The following is a 16,136-nucleotide window of genomic DNA, read 5'->3' on the forward strand; positions in this document are numbered from 1 at the left end:
AAACCTGGTCAGTTAATAGCTGCTTACTCAAGACTGTTACTGCACACTGTAAGCAGGCTACACTAGGTCTCTTCACTACTTGATGAATACATCTAAATGATTCTGAACCTTGACTGCACATGTTGAGATGGTAATGATATATCAATAGTATCAATGCAATTTAAGCTAATAAAAATTTCCTGTTTTGAACCTAACAACTCATTTAAAATAATAATTACTCTTTTGATATACCTCAAATCTGATTTATTGAAAATATAAATATTTTACATCTAATACAGTGTCAGCTTCGATGTCACTCACATGATTTACTGAATGTCAATTTATCAATATTTCAGGAAATTTTGCCATCTCTATACACAAGTCACTCACACTAAAATGAGCTACGACTGATAGTGAGTTGCACACTGGCAAATGTGTCTAGTGCAAACTGGTCTTCCTTCTCGACTCTTGACCTGCCAGCTTGTTCCCTGGGAGTTCTCTTTAACGACCTAACAATGGAGCTTGCATGCTTCTCACCCTCAGATGACACAGTCTGACAAACATGAGAAAGGTGAAAAATACTTATTTTATTTTGTGCAACAGTAAGGAAATGAAAGAGGTAGAGATAGAGGAAATACGACTTCAACTAGTCTCTCCAGTCAAGGGAGCCAATAGAAAATAACAAGAAAGGAAGTGAAAACTGGATGTCATAAGCAGAAAAGATATTAAACCTTGGAGACCGGCAGCTATGGAGTGTAGTCAGCAAGTCATCATAGATAAGGCAATAACACTGGAAGCCAGGATGAGAATGAGGGAAAATGTGTAAAGATCAGGAAAAAGACAATTAATATCTGTAACAAAGAATAAGAACAAAACAAAAATTTAAACAAAGGAGAAGATACGAGTAAAATTAGAAATAGCATATCTAAAAGTGAAGAATGTGGAAAAATAAAAATATATCAATATTGGAGAGTGAAAACAGAATTGCCACCCACAAAATAATGTAAAAATGGTAACTACAGAGTGCAACATAAAAATATGTTTGGGAATGTGGGAGATTAGAACCTCATCTAGGGGCGGGATGTATGAAAATCAACAATGTCGGTTTTTTTTAAGGCCACCAATAAACTACCTCCTGGTATCAATTGGTTCTTTTTTCCTTCAGACTATTCTTATCCATATGAGAATTACCATCAGTATAGCTGTTTCATCATATCCTGGGCTTGACAAGTTCATCGCTCATAAACATGATGTCATACTTTTAAACACAACCATAACTGCACAGACAAGGTACTGGCAACTTAGCTTAAATTCATGAAATCAAGTGCGGCAGTTTTTGTTATTATAACATTAAGCTGCTCAAGGAAAACACTTAGCCTGCACCTGCTGTGGCCCGTGGGCTAATTTACATTACTGCTACGCTATTTAACAAAATTTGCAAAGCTCTAGAAACATTCTGACACCTCTGACTGGTTACATGCTTGTACTAGGAATGGTACGTAAACAATTACGAAACTTTCCCATAAAGTTCTATGAGAGACCTAAGCACCCTTCCTAGTTCCTAATAAGAGAGTACTATTCACACACCTCCTGACCAATCAAGTCACTGCTAAGAGATAATGAGAAAATATAATTTAGACTGGAGTACTGCAAGAACGAGATTTAAAATAACAGTGACTTAAAATGAGACAGATTAACTTTTAACAGTCATGTGCACTATGTGATCAAAAGTATCCGGACACCGGGCTGAAAATGACTTGCAAGTCTGTGGCACCCTCCATCGGTAATGGTGGATTCAATATGGTGTTGGCATACCCTTACCCTCGATGACAGCTTCCACTCTCGCAGACATATGTTCAATCAGGTGCTGGAAGGTTTCTTGGGGAATGGTAGCCCATTCTTCACGGAGTGCTGCACTGAGGAGATGTATTGATGTCAGTCAGTGAGGTCTGGCGTGAAGTCAGCGTTCCACAATATCCCAAAGGTGTTGCGTAGGATTCAAGTCAGGACTCTGTGCAGGTCAGTCTATTACTTCTACATCTACATCCACATCCATACTCCGCAAGCCACGTGACAGTGTGTGGTGGAGGGTACCTTGAGTACCTCTATCGGTTCTCTCTTCTATTCCAGTCTCGTATTGTTCATGGAAAAAAAGATTGTCGATATGCCTCTGTGTGGGCTCTAATCTCTCTGCTTTTATCCTCATGGTCTCTTCGCGAGGTATACGTAGGAGAGGGCAATATACTGCTTGACTCCTTGGTGAAGGTATGTTCTCGGAACTTCAACAAAAGCCCATACCGAGCTACTGAGCATCTCTCTTGCAGAGTCTTCCACAGGAGTTTATCTATCATCTCCGTAACACTTTCGCGATTACTAAACGATCCTATAACGAAGCGTGCTGCTCTCCATTGGATCTTCTCTATCTCTTCTATCAACCCTATCTGGTACGGATCCTACACCGGTGAGCAGTATTCAAGGAGTGGGTGAACAAGTGTACTGTAACCTACTTCCTTTGTTTTCGGACTGCATTTCCTTAGGATTCTTCCAATGAATCTCAGTCTGGCATCTGCTATACTGACGATTACTTTTATATGGTCATTCCATTTTAAATCACTCCTAATGCCTACTCCCAGATAATTTATGGAATTAACTGCTGCTATATTGCAGCTAAATGATAAGTATCTTTCTTTCTATTTATTCGCAGCACCTTAAACTCGTCTACATTGAGATTCAATTGTCATTCCCTGCACCATGTGTCAATTCGTTGCAGATCCTACAGGGATGTTGTTGTCATGTAACCACTCCACCACATGCCATGCATTATGAACAGGTGCTCAATCGTGTTGTAAGACGCAATCGCTATCCCCAAATTGCTCTTCAACAATGGGATGCAAGAAGGTGCTTAAAACATCAATGTAGGCCTGTGCTGTGATAGTGCCACACAAAACAACAAGGGGTGCAAGCCCCCTCCATGAAAAACATGACCACACCACAGCACCACCGCCTCCAAATTTTACTGATGGCACTACATACACTGGCAGATGATGTTCACAGGGCATTCACCATGCCCACACCCTGCCATCGGATTGTCACATTGTGTATTGTGATTCGTCACTTCATCCAACGTTTAAGCTCCTTACACCAAGCAAGGTGTCGTTTGGCATTTACCGGCGTGATGTGTGGCTTATGAGCAGCCACTCGACCATGAAATCCAAGTTTTCTCACCTTCCGCTTGAATGTCATAGTACTTGCAGTGGATCCTGATGCAGTTTGGAATTCCTGTGTGATTTTCTGGATAGATGTCTGCCCATTACACATTACGACCCTCTTCAACTGTCAGCGGTCTCTGTCAGTCAACAGACGAGGTCAGTCTGCACGCTTTTGTGCTGTATATGTCCCTTCGTGTTTCTACTTCACTATCAAAGAGTAAACAGTGGACTTAGGGATGTTTAGGATGTGGAAATCTTGCGTACAGATGTATGACACAAGTGACGCCCACTCACCTGACCAAGTTTTTAAGTCCGCGAGTTCTGCGGAGTGCGCCATTCTGCTCTCTTATGATGTCCAATGACTACTGAGGTCATTGAGTATTTGGCAGCAGGTAGCAGCATAATACACCTAATATGAAATATGTATGTTTTTGGGTGTGTCTGGATACTTTTAATCACATAGCACAAGTCAGCGAAACATAATTGCTACATATACTACGTCTCAATAACGATCTTGCAATTTATTAAGTCTCAGAAGACCTGATAGTAAGAGACAACAGTAAAAACAGAGAAATATGAAGTTTATATCTGCATCTACATGACTATTCTGCAATTCACATTTAAGTGTCTGGTGGAGGGTTCTTTCAACAGTCTTCAGATTATTTCTCAAACATTCCAGTCACTACCGGCACATGGGAGAAATGAACACAAATCTTTTTATACGAGCTCTGATTTTATTATGATCATTTCTCCCTACATAGGGTGGCAACAATAAAATATTTCCGCATCCATAAAAGATAGATGGTGTTTGAAATTTTGTGAAAACAACTTGTCTTTGTTTTAACAACTGCCGCTCACTTATCATATCCATGATTCTCCCCCTCCCCCCCCCCCCCTCCCAATTCTGCGATAACACAAAATGAGCTGCCCTTCTTTAGACTTTTTCGATGTCCTCCATTCATCCTGTCTGGCAAGGATGCCATACTGCATATCAACATTCTAGCAGAGGATGGATAAGCATAGTGTAGAGAGGCACTCTAGTAGGTCTGTTGCATCTAAAGTGTTCTGCTCATGGACTTATAATAAGGGGAGATAGCACTTCAGGCTTGTGCTATACATTGCTTTGAAGCTGGTGCTGCCATTTTGGGCTCCAAAATTTTAGCACACTACTATGTACAATTGTTTTGTGTTCTGTCATGTGCACATGACAGTTGTTTTAAATACGAAATATTAAATTCTTTCATGAATAACATCAGGAAGTGATTTTCAGATGCTTCTCTGATCTTAAATGCATATTTCATCTAGTAATATGCCACATTTGGCTTTTTTTAAGTAAACAGCAAGAGAAGTGTGAGATATGAAAAGGCAGCTATCATAATGATTGATGAAGCTGGTGTTATGTCTATGTCCTCTCTCCAAAAATGGTCAGAATGTATTTTGCTCAATTTGGGTGGTTTCCAATCTTTCCTTCTCACAGATTTGACCTGGATAGCTTTTTGAGTTGGTCTGACAGGAAATCTAAAGTGAAATGACAGAAATAAAATCAGTAGAGTAGAAGTAAACAGCACAACCAAAATTAATGTATGTAAAAGAAAATTTCGTTTGACCGAGTACACTTACCATGAAATGTGTTTCATTCACACTTAATCATCAGAACACACCTATAAATCAAGCAAGCTGGCATTTTATATCAAAAAATTTCCACCTGAAGCTAATGTTTGAGGCAACTGACATGGCAGAGATCAGCTTCTATTCTTATGTCATGATAACTCCCCTTATTACAGCTCCTTGGTTCTGCCAATAAAACACATTCTTTGGTTTGCTTCCCCACAACATTATCTATGTGATAATTCCAATTTAAGTTGTTAGTAATTTTAATTCTTAAGTATTTAGTTGAACAGACAGTCTTTAGATTTGTAGGAATTATTGTGTTATTGAAATTTCTACGGATTTCAGTAACAGTCTGTGTCAGGTAGGAAGGCGCTTCTGTGCACAGAGGAAGATGGGAAAGTGTGGAGGGGATGAGGTTTGCTCAACCAAGGTGGCAAAGAGCAGACAAACAAAGTCTGCGTTACCAAATCATGTTACTGCGGACAGCAAAAAGGTTCATTTGCGTACCGAACAGCACATTATACACTCACACTTACACAGCAGATTTTGTATATGAAAATGTTAAAAAGCTGACATACTTTTTCTACTTTCATTCAGTAATTTGTTACAGCATCACAGAATTAGATAACTTTTCGTAGAGGAAGAAAGTTACACAGCAATGTGCAGTAAGGATAATACATGTTGTCCACTCTTGAACCTCTTCAAGGCAGCTTATTAAAAAATTGTTCTCAATGATCAATTGCAAATCAAAAACAGTAACATTCATTGTTACAATAAGAGGAAGAGAAATTCTTTACATTAGTCATCAATGATCCATAATTGGACACAGAAATGAGCGAGGTATTGACCCAAGAAAATCTTTGACAACTTAATCGCTGAAGTGAAGAATCTAATTGAAACAAACCTTAACTACAAACACCAACTGAAATCATTATATTTTCTTGACAACTCCTCCTCCTCCACAGAATCTGTAGTTTGCAAGGTAGGAGACAAGATACTGGCAGAAGTAAAGCTATGAGGACGGGGCACGAGTCGTGCTTGGGTAGCTCAGTTGGTAGAGCACTTGCCTGCGAGAGGCAAAGGTCCCGAGTTCGAGTCTCGCTCCGGCACATGGTTTTAATCTGCCATGAAGTTTCAGTCAGTATGTTGTCATATTTTTCCATCACAAAGACTAACACAATCCACATTACAGTGAGAGACCACACTCTTTATCCATGGAACATGCAAACGACATGTAAGCATCCCTTTTATTTTAAGAGATTTCCCAATTCATGCCTTGAAAATGACAGGTTGCTACTTGTTGAAATATCGAATTTTTTGACAAAGTTATCCTGCTGGATTCTCGTGAGTTCTGGGAAAAGCTTAAATTTCACAACTAACAAACTAACTAGCTGCTTGACCAATATATTTAAAATATAGTTATGTCACTCATAAAAAGTGAATGTCTGCATACTTCTTAGGATACAAATTCCAGGACAGGACATTTTAATACACTACATATACAATTGATGTTACTTTAAAAAATGTTTTTGTGTCAACACAAGTTTTTAAAAACAAGAACTACTATTAATTTACTTTATTTCAGACATTACATCATAATACCATTGTTACTGCTATCTGAGTCTGTATCCAAACCAGCTGACTGTAAATTTACAGTGATGGGTTCAGGGCTTCTATTGCTTTTCACCTCCATATTAAAGTCCCCTTCCTGAAGCTTTTCAGTGTACTGCACACAGGCTGCCCATGCTAAATGGGAAATGTCTATTCCTTCATGCACAAGCCATTTGGTGTCTGCTGTCTTTAATGGTTTGTTCCTTTCTGCGACACAGGCTTTAACTTGTGCCCAAATTAATTCAGTTGGATCATAATGGCAGTGGTATGGTGGTAAATGCAAAACTGTGTGACCACATTCATGTGCAAGTAAGTCAAGTTCGTATATTTTCTAACATGGCTCGTTTAAATAAATGAGCTGTAGGAATTCTGCACGGGTCTGTGCACAATATCTTTATTTGCAAGCCAGAGCTTTCCTGGTGTTAGTGTTTTCTCTGTCACAGCTGAGTAATACTACCAATGTCCATTACACTGACTCGCTTCAGAGCAAGTTATGGCAAGAACTGTTCAGTGAACCACTTCTTGAAACTGACAATGTTCATTTCTGAATAGTAGTCACTGCTGCTTTTCTTTCCCCTAAATGAAACTTTACTCTCAGGAACAAAACCTTAAGAGCCAGCATGCAGAATAATTACTCAAGAACTTTTCCTATTAGAACTTTAAAACTGCCAGTATCGTCATTAATTTTACAGCAGCTTTCCTTGGAGTGACTGATTCACCCACATTCCATGCAGGTAATAAAGTATTGAACCACCCTTTTCTCTTATTTTGTGCAGCATTCTCCGGCATGTGGCTCATGCTGCAGCTACATCCCTTTGTTCCATTAAAAACTTTCTTCCATCATTAGTTTCAACATATTTGAAACCAATATCGTTCAAAATTCTTTGCATTGACGAAGCACTACCTTTGAAGCCAATTTTCTCTTGCATAATTTAAACAAATTTTTGTGAAGTCAGAGATTCACCATTCATGTTCATTTTCAAGAATGAGCACCTTAATATGTACTTGACAAAGCCATCCATTTGTGTTACAAGTTTCTTGTGATAACAATGCTTTCCACATGACACAAAACCAACTTCTCCTGATGTTTCTACAGCTCTCACCCCTCATTTACAATTCGCAGCTAGCCATTTGGAAAGAGAATGAATCTTATTGGCTGTCAGTGGTTAGTGGAGGAGGGCTGAATATTGTGCTGCCTTCCTGTGTGAGGCAGACTTTAGTACTATAGAACACCACATGCTTCTGCATGTCTGTTCTTGTGCCTTCGAAATGTCAACAATCAAAGTTTCACTTCCAGGTTCACATTTGAACAATTTGTAAATGATGTACATAATCCCACTCACCTGCTCATGAAGCACTTCACATTTATTGCCATCACCACAAATATTTTATTGGAAATAACACTAACACATTTAAAGATTCATACTTCTGATAGATTGCTAAAGGAAAATAATACTGACAATTGAACAAATAATTTGCTCGCTCTATGAATGAAACTGCACTGTGACAAAGTACGGCAACAGCACAGCCTGCAGGAGAGAGATTGTCTTAACTTACAGCTAGCCACTTGGAAAGAGAATGAATCTTATTGGCTGCCAGTGGTAAATGGAGGGAGATGTGCAAAATGGCTGAATATTGAACCACTTTCCTATGTGAGACACATTTTATTACTTTTGTGGATGACCTCACATTTTTCCTTATTCAGAGAGAATTCCTATGTTTCACGCCATACAGATATCGTGTCTAAATCATTTTGCAATTGGTTTTGATTTTCTGATGAGTTTAATATATGGTAAATGATAGCATCATCCGCAAACAATCTAAAAGGACTAAACCATTTATATAGATTAGGAACAACAGAGTCCTCTGCAACACTTCCCTGTGGAATACCAGACATTGAGTATGTTTTACTCAATTTCCCATCAGTTACTACGTACTGTGATTTTTATGACAGGAAATTATAAATCCGGTCACACAACTGAAGTGATACTCTATAGGCACACAATTTGATTAGAAGCCTCCTGTGAGGAAGAGAGTCAAAAGCCTTACTTTGTGCAAATGAAGAGTTAACTGTGTTTCACAACAACGATATTTCCTGAATCCGCACTCAGTATTTGTCCATAAATCTTTATATTTGAGGAAATTCGTAATGTTTGAAAACAGTATGTGTTCCATAATCTTCTGCAAACTGACATCAGCGCTATGATTCTGTAATTATCATATTACTCGGTATTTTCTGTCTTTAACATTAGTGTGACCTATGCAACTTTCCATTCTTCTGATATGGATCTTTTGTTGAGCAAGCAGTTTTATATCATTGCTGAGTACGGGGCTACTGTATCAGCATACTCTGAAAGGAACCTAATTGGTATGCTATCTGGACCAGAATACTTTCCTTTATTAAGTGATTTAAGTGTCTTTGCCATATCAAGGATATCTACTTCTAAGTTATTCATGCTGGCAGCTGTTCTTGATTCCAATTCTGGAATAATTACCTTGTCGTCTTTGGTGAAGTTATTTCAGAAAAATATATTAAATAACTCCATTTTAGTGGTGCTGTCATTGATAGTGTTACCACAGGTATCGCGCAGTGAAAGTATTTCGATGCAGAGTTTCATTACTACTTCAAGCATCTCGCTTGCTGTTGTTGCTGCTGCTGCTTTATGGCACAGAAAAGCTGATGTCATAAGCACCCATGTCATAACTTCAAATAGTCATTTACCAAATGAAGTTGAAGTCAATAACACTCAGAGCCTGATGAACTAGAGTGGAGGGGTAGCTAGAAACGATCACTTCCCCTTTGAGGAGGTTGCTCAAATGGTTGAAAATTAAATTTCCTTGGACATATTACTACAGTTTTAAAAAAAAGTGATCTATAGCTTGTGTTGTATCTGCTTTTTTTTTTAAAAAAAGGAAGTATGATAATTCATATGGTAAACATAGACTGAAATATAAATGGTTACAAAATCGTCATCAAGTCAGAAAATGGTGCACTATCAATGGTTGGTTGCAGTACACACAGACTGGTCCGGGGTCTTCACTTAACAATTGATGGTGATTGAAAAGACAGTGCCCAATGCACAGCCTAGCTTAAAGCATCTCCTCACGACGAGGTGGACAAAAGGAAGACATCCAAGCTGTTGGGAGGTGCTTAATTTCTCACAGTTTGTTCACATATAGATTTGTGTATTACAGGTTATCAGTACCATCTTTCATTAATTTATTCGGTATGAATCTCTCAATTGCCGCCAATACTATTTCTTTGAATTTAAGCCTCTTCTGGCCTGTGTTACGTAGTTTGGAAGATGTGGAGATTTGCTCTTAGGAAGGCATCAAGTGAATTTTTACATGATTTTTTTAAACAGAAATATTCTGTGTTTAGTTTTGGTGGATTTGGATGTTGTGATCAGTTTCACTAAAACGATCTTGAGGTCAGCCACCAATCAAACTCACTGCCACCAACTGTATTTAATTCAGCCTTTCTGATCACCATTAGGTCATCCATGAAAATTTTGGCTGAACTTTTGGTACCTTTATGAATTTGAGCTTCAGAGCTTTCTATAAGCACTTCAAACTCTGGTTCTTTCCCAACACAGCAATAACAATTTACAACTACAATAGTAATTGTTGTTATGTCTAGCCTCTTTCTGTGTTTGTTCTGTGCCCTTTGAGACTGAAGTCCTTTCTGTACTTTCCGCAAGACCCTCTAATCTAAATATATGCCCAGTCCATTCCATATAGGCCCCTGATACCTGCATATCCGCTTCTGTGTGTAGTGAAGCCCTGAACTATTAAGCGGAACCCGAAACCTCACCACCTTACTGTGCAAGTAAAGAAATATGCAGCCTACATGGTTGCAGAACTGACGGAGCCTCTGATTAAGACCCTTCACTCAGCCCTGCATCAAGGGTCCGCAATCAGTCTTGTCAATGATGTTACAGATGGTGAAGTCTGTCTTCATCTCGCAAACAAGACTAGCAGTCTTTACCACTTCAGCTAGCTGCCTGAAACCAGAGAGAATCTCTTCCAATCCAGAGTGACACACACCATTCGTAAAAACATGAAGACCTTACGCAGATGTGCTGTACCCTGTTCTCTTCATGGCATCTGGAAGCACTTGTTCCACATCTGGAATGACTCCACCTGGTACGCACACAAAAGTGCGAACTGGATTTCTTCCCTTCTTTGGCAGCCATATCCGTAAGGTGCCCCATTACATGCCTAATATTGGAGTTCCCAACTACCAGTATCCCCACCTTCTGTAAATGTCCAGATCTTGCAGGCTTCCTTTGAAACACGGCAAATGACTGCACCTGACCCAGGATTTTTGTCAGCCACTGATAGCACCTGAAACCTGTTTGTCAGCTGAACTGGAGACACCTTTCTACCAATTACCCAGAAAGTTTTTCGCAACCTGCCACACCTTGAAACAACCTCCCACTCGACCACGAGTGAGGGGTCATCCTCAATGTTGGTAGTAACCATGTTGGTCACAGTACTGGACCGATGATGGGACACAAGGAACGTACTGGATGTAACTTGTATCCCAACATCCGGCTTCCCAACAGTGTCAGCCACTGGCAACAGCCTTGAGCTGCGTGATCTAAGCCAGCACCAACTGGAGCTGTGAGCAAAGGATCACCAACTCAGCCCACATCCGAATGCTGCAATCACAGTCCCTATCCATTCTAAAGACAGTGGAACTACAGACTAGACAGTTATTGATGCATGGAACAGTTGGTACAAACAAGCTGCCACTGCAGAGACAAGAGCTGCCATCCAACTAATGAGTTCTTCAATTGCAACTGGCTATTCACACGAATACAAATGCCTGTCACGATACAAAGGCCAGAAATATACACTACACAGTTATCGAAACACGGAAATGTGGCTACTAGGTATAGAAATACACAAGAAATATAATAATTTACACTAAATTCACACAGTAAATAAAAAAAGATACGCTTCTTGTTTTTAGAAGTTTGTCATAACTCTCAAACTAAACACTGTGCTGCCAAGATGGTAGCTGCTCACCTTGTACAAGTTAAATGTGGTGCTTTAATAGCTGTACATACTGCTGTTGCTAATAATTTAAATTAGTTCAGTCATGGGGCAAATATATTTACTTTTAGTCAGGGCACAAATTAGTGCAAAATACTTGTAGCATAAAATAAATTTAAGAGTTTGTTAATTACATGCCCAATTATAATCTGTAACAGTTTTCATCAGTACTAACAGAAGTGGGTGTAGTGATTAAATGAGCAAACTCCACCCAGCACAGACTGCCTTGAGGAGAGGAGCTAAGCAAAGAAAACACACCATGCCCTCCTTGCATAATGCAGCCACTACGCCTGTGCTTAGTGATTTGTACTGAACACCTGTACTAAATCTGGTTAGTGAGCTTTCTTGCAAGGGAAATGTTAGGTAGCACCTGTGACTTCAGAGGCTTACTTCATCATCCATTCCAGTACAAGTGAGCAGAGTGGCACAGTAGAATGAATCCTGGCATTATAGTGCTATTGCATACAGTAACCTTTTAATAACCAAAGCTGGCAATTGGCGGTGCAGGAGTGCACAAAATGTTAAGTTATATGACTCCTGCCAACCCAGAACTAGGAGGGCTAAGGGCTTAAGAAAAAATTTACAGATTATAATGATAAAGACAAATGTTAAATTTTCATTAACATACCTGAGCAAGCTTTCTTCATCAATATTCTTGTAAGCCTGAGTATCGGTTTGCATAAAATTATCGGTAACCGTACTGTCCAACAGTTCAGCTTCTATCATACTGTGAGGCATGAGAAGTTCTTTTAATTGTTCCTTTCGCAAACTTATACTATTAATTCTGAAAAGTTTTGCTAAGTCTTCAATTGCACCATTGATATCTGAAAGGAAAAATTTCTTTTTTACTCTCCAACATTCCAAAAAGAAAAGAAAATTTAAAATTAGCAGCAATATGTAAAGTTTTTCAGCTTTTTGAATCAGAGGGCCCTATAATTTCCAGTAAAACATGGGAAAAATTTACTATCACAATTTTTCAGTCAGTTTCTTTCTTGCACATCTGTGATGCAATATGGGAAGAAGTATGCAAGATACAATAGTTAAGCAGAACCCTCACACTAAGCACTAAGAGCCTCTTTTGTGTGTCCTAATCGATGACTGAAAGCTTCTGCTTTCGGTGAGTGTTCTCCTTTACTTCAGAATTATTTACTTAATGCAAGGTTTAAGATACTAATGCTTTTCCCAGTCATTACTTGCTTCAATAGTACTTGGTGATGACAACAAGTGCCGTCACGTATGTGTCTTTACTAACACAGGAGCTCATACTGCCATGTATTGTTTGCAAATACGTCAATGATTTCTGATACAGGCTTCTCCAAGACAACGTCTATGGAAGTTTGACACTGCAGAGGTTTTATTCTCATCTGTGGTTTTAGTAAGTCTGCCTTGTCACATACAATATCAGATTTCTCCACTGTTCTTGAAAACAGAAGAACGCGAGATTTTCATCGGGCATAAAATAGGAGTGTGCATAATGAAATTGTATACTGCAAAAATTATAATAATTTTTCAATAACTTCCACAATAAACATTAAGTTTCTAACAACAATGAAGATGGTTATAGATACAGAAGTGGCTTTACCTGGACAGTGACGTGCTGAGGTGTTGACGATTGCAGGATGTCGAAAGAGTGCAGCTATCAGTTGTTGGGGATTAGAAATAAAATTCAGTATGGCAGCATCATTTCCAAGCCCATACTTGTGTAGTACATGTGCAGCCTGCAGCTGCTGATACTTCTGTTGAACCTTTCTAATACAGTTTTTTGCATTATTTTCTAGCGAATCCTGCTCACCCCATCGTACTGCTGTATTGTAGCACAACTCTGCGGCCATAACTTGATCAGCACCTGTGTATCACAGACAATTATTAGCAACTCCCAATATAATAAACTGCACAATAAGCAAACATCCAGAGGGGTATGTTAGAATACATAATGATCACTAGATAAGGCTTCTGCTTGTTTATGCTGCTGTTAAAGTTGTACAGTTCAGCCATTCAAATTTACATTTTCTGTTTTCCTGCACTGTTACAAGGCAAATGCTGGAATAGTTCCTTGAAAATGACGAGACTGATTTCCTGCATCTTTATTTTCCTGCATCTTTATTTTCCAGCCTTAGCTTGTGCTCTGTCTCTCATTGACTGGACAGTATAAACCCTACTCCTCCTTGTTTCTTTCTTTCTTTCTTTCTTCCTATATACGAGGTGCAACAATAAAGTAATGAGACTAATGTGAAATCATTCTTCATCATCATCATCATCATCTTCATCATCATCATCATCATCATCATCATTTAAGACTGATTATGCCTTTCAGCATTCAGTCTGGAGCATAGTCCCCCTTAGAAAATTCCTCCATGATCCACTATTCATTGCTAACATTGGTGCCTCTTCTGAAGTTAAGCCTATTACTCCAAAACCATTCTCAACTGAATCCAGGTACCTCCTCCTTGGTTTGCCCCGACTCCTCCTACCCTCTACTGCTGAACCCATGAGTCTCTTGGGTAACCTTGCTTCCCCCATGCGTGTAACATGACCCCACCATCTAAGCCTGTTCGCCCTGACTGCTACATCTATAGAGTTCATTCCCAGTTTTTCTTTGATTTCCTCAGTGTGGACACCCTCCTGCCATTGTTCCCATCTACTAGTACCTGCAATCATCATAGCTACTTTCATATCCGTAACCTCAATCTTGTTGATAAGGTAACCTGAATCCACCCAGCTTTCGCTCCCACACAACAATGTTGGTCGAAAGATTGAACGGTGCACAGATAACTTAGTCTTGGTACTGACTTCCTTCTTGCAGAAGAGAGTAGATCGTAGCTGAGCGCTCACTGCATTAGCTTTGCTACACCTCGCCTCCAGTTCTTTCACTATGTTGCCATCCTGTGAGAATATGCATCCTAAGTACTTGAAACCATCCACCTGTTCTAACTTTGTTCCTCCTATTTGGCACTCAATCCGTTTATATCTCTTTCCCACTGACATTACTTTCGTTTTGGAGATGCTAATCTTCATACCATAGTCCTTACATTTCTGATCTAGCTCTGAAATATTACTCTGCAAACTTTCAATAGAATCTGCCATCACAACTAAGTCATCGGCATACGCAAGACTGCTTATTTTGTGTTCACATATCTTAATCTCACCCAGCCAGTCTATTGTTTTCAACATATGATCCATAAATAATATGAACAACAGTGGAGACAGGTTGCAGCCTTGTCTTACCCCTGAAACTACTCTGAACCATGAACTCAATTTACCGTAAACTCTAACTGCTGCCTGACTATCCATGTAAAGACCTTTAATTGCTTGCAAAAGTTTGCCTTCTATTCCATAATCTCGTAGAACAGACAATAACTTCTTCCTAGGAACACGGTCATATACCTTTTCTAGATCTATAAAGCATAGATACAATTCCCTGTTCCACTCATAACACTTCTCCATTATTTGCTGTAAGCTAAAGATCTGGTCCTGACAACCTCTAAGAAGCCTAAACCCACACTGATGTTCATCCAATTGGTCCTCAACTAATACTCGCACTTTCCTTTCAACAATACCTGAGAAGATTTTGCCCACAACGCTGATTAAAGAGATATCTCTGTAGTTGTTACAATCTTTTCTGTTTCCATGTTTAAAGATTGGTGTGATTACTGCTTTTGTCCAGTCTGATGGAACCTGTCCCGACTCCCAGGCCATTTCCATTATCCTGTGTAGCCATTTAAGACCTGACATTCCACTGTATTTGATGAGTTCCGATTTAATTTCATCCACCCCAGCTGCTTTATTGCACTGCAATCTATTGACCATTTTCTCCACTTCCTCAAATGTGATCCTATTTCTATCATCATTCCTATTCCATTGTACCTCAAAATCTGAAACACCTCTAACTAATGTGAAGAAAAAAAATACTGCTTACCGTTTTAGTCAAGTTTAGTGTTGTCTCCTCCAAAGTACACTCCTGGAAATTGAAATAAGAACACCGTGAATTCATTGTCCCAGGAAGGGGAAACTTTATTGACACATTCCTGGGGTCAGATACATCACATGATCACACTGACAGAACCACAGGCACATAGACACAGGCAACAGAGCATGCACAATGTCGGCACTAGTACAGTGTATATCCACCTTTCGCAGCAATGCAGGCTGCTATTCTCCCATGGAGACGATCGTAGAGATGCTGGATGTAGTCCTGTGGAACGGCTTACCATGCCATTTCCACCTGGCGCCTCAGTTGGACCAGCGTTCGTGCTGGACGTGCAGACCGCGTGAGACGACGCTTCATCCAGTCCCAAACATGCTCAATGGGGGACAGATCCGGAGATCTTGCTGGCCAGGGTAGTTGACTTACACCTTCTAGAGCACGTTGGGTGGCACGGGATACATGCGGACGTGCATTGTCCTGTTGGAACAGCAAGTTCCCTTGCCGGTCTAGGAATGGTAGAACGATGGGTTCGATGACGGTTTGGATGTACCGTGCACTATTCAGTGTCCCCTCGATGATCACCAGTGGTGTACGGCCAGTGTAGGAGATCGCTCCCCACACCATGATGCCAGGTGTTGGCCCTGTGTGCCTCGGTCGTATGCAGTCCTGATTGTGGCACTCACCTGCACGGAGCCAAACACGCATACGACCATCATTGGCACCAAGGCAGAAGCGACTCT

At 39.8% G+C, this 16,136-nt stretch overlaps 1 protein-coding gene across 1 annotated transcript in view; it reads right to left on the bottom strand.

Annotated features, from left to right (window-relative positions):
• The window catches only part of LOC126456929 (uncharacterized), a 274,891-nt gene that overhangs the window by 37,558 nt on the left and 221,197 nt on the right, over nucleotides 1-16,136 (bottom strand). Inside the window, exons 20-21 of the mRNA XM_050092863.1 lie at nucleotides 13,054-13,317; nucleotides 12,100-12,295 (exon numbers count right to left, since the gene is read on the bottom strand). Of these exons, the coding sequence (XP_049948820.1) occupies nucleotides 12,100-12,295; nucleotides 13,054-13,317 (460 nt within the window). The remainder of the gene's footprint in view (nucleotides 1-12,099; nucleotides 12,296-13,053; nucleotides 13,318-16,136) is intronic.

Source organism: Schistocerca serialis, chromosome 2 (assembly GCF_023864345.2).
Source record: "Schistocerca serialis cubense isolate TAMUIC-IGC-003099 chromosome 2, iqSchSeri2.2, whole genome shotgun sequence".
NCBI lineage: Eukaryota > Metazoa > Arthropoda > Insecta > Orthoptera > Acrididae > Schistocerca > Schistocerca serialis.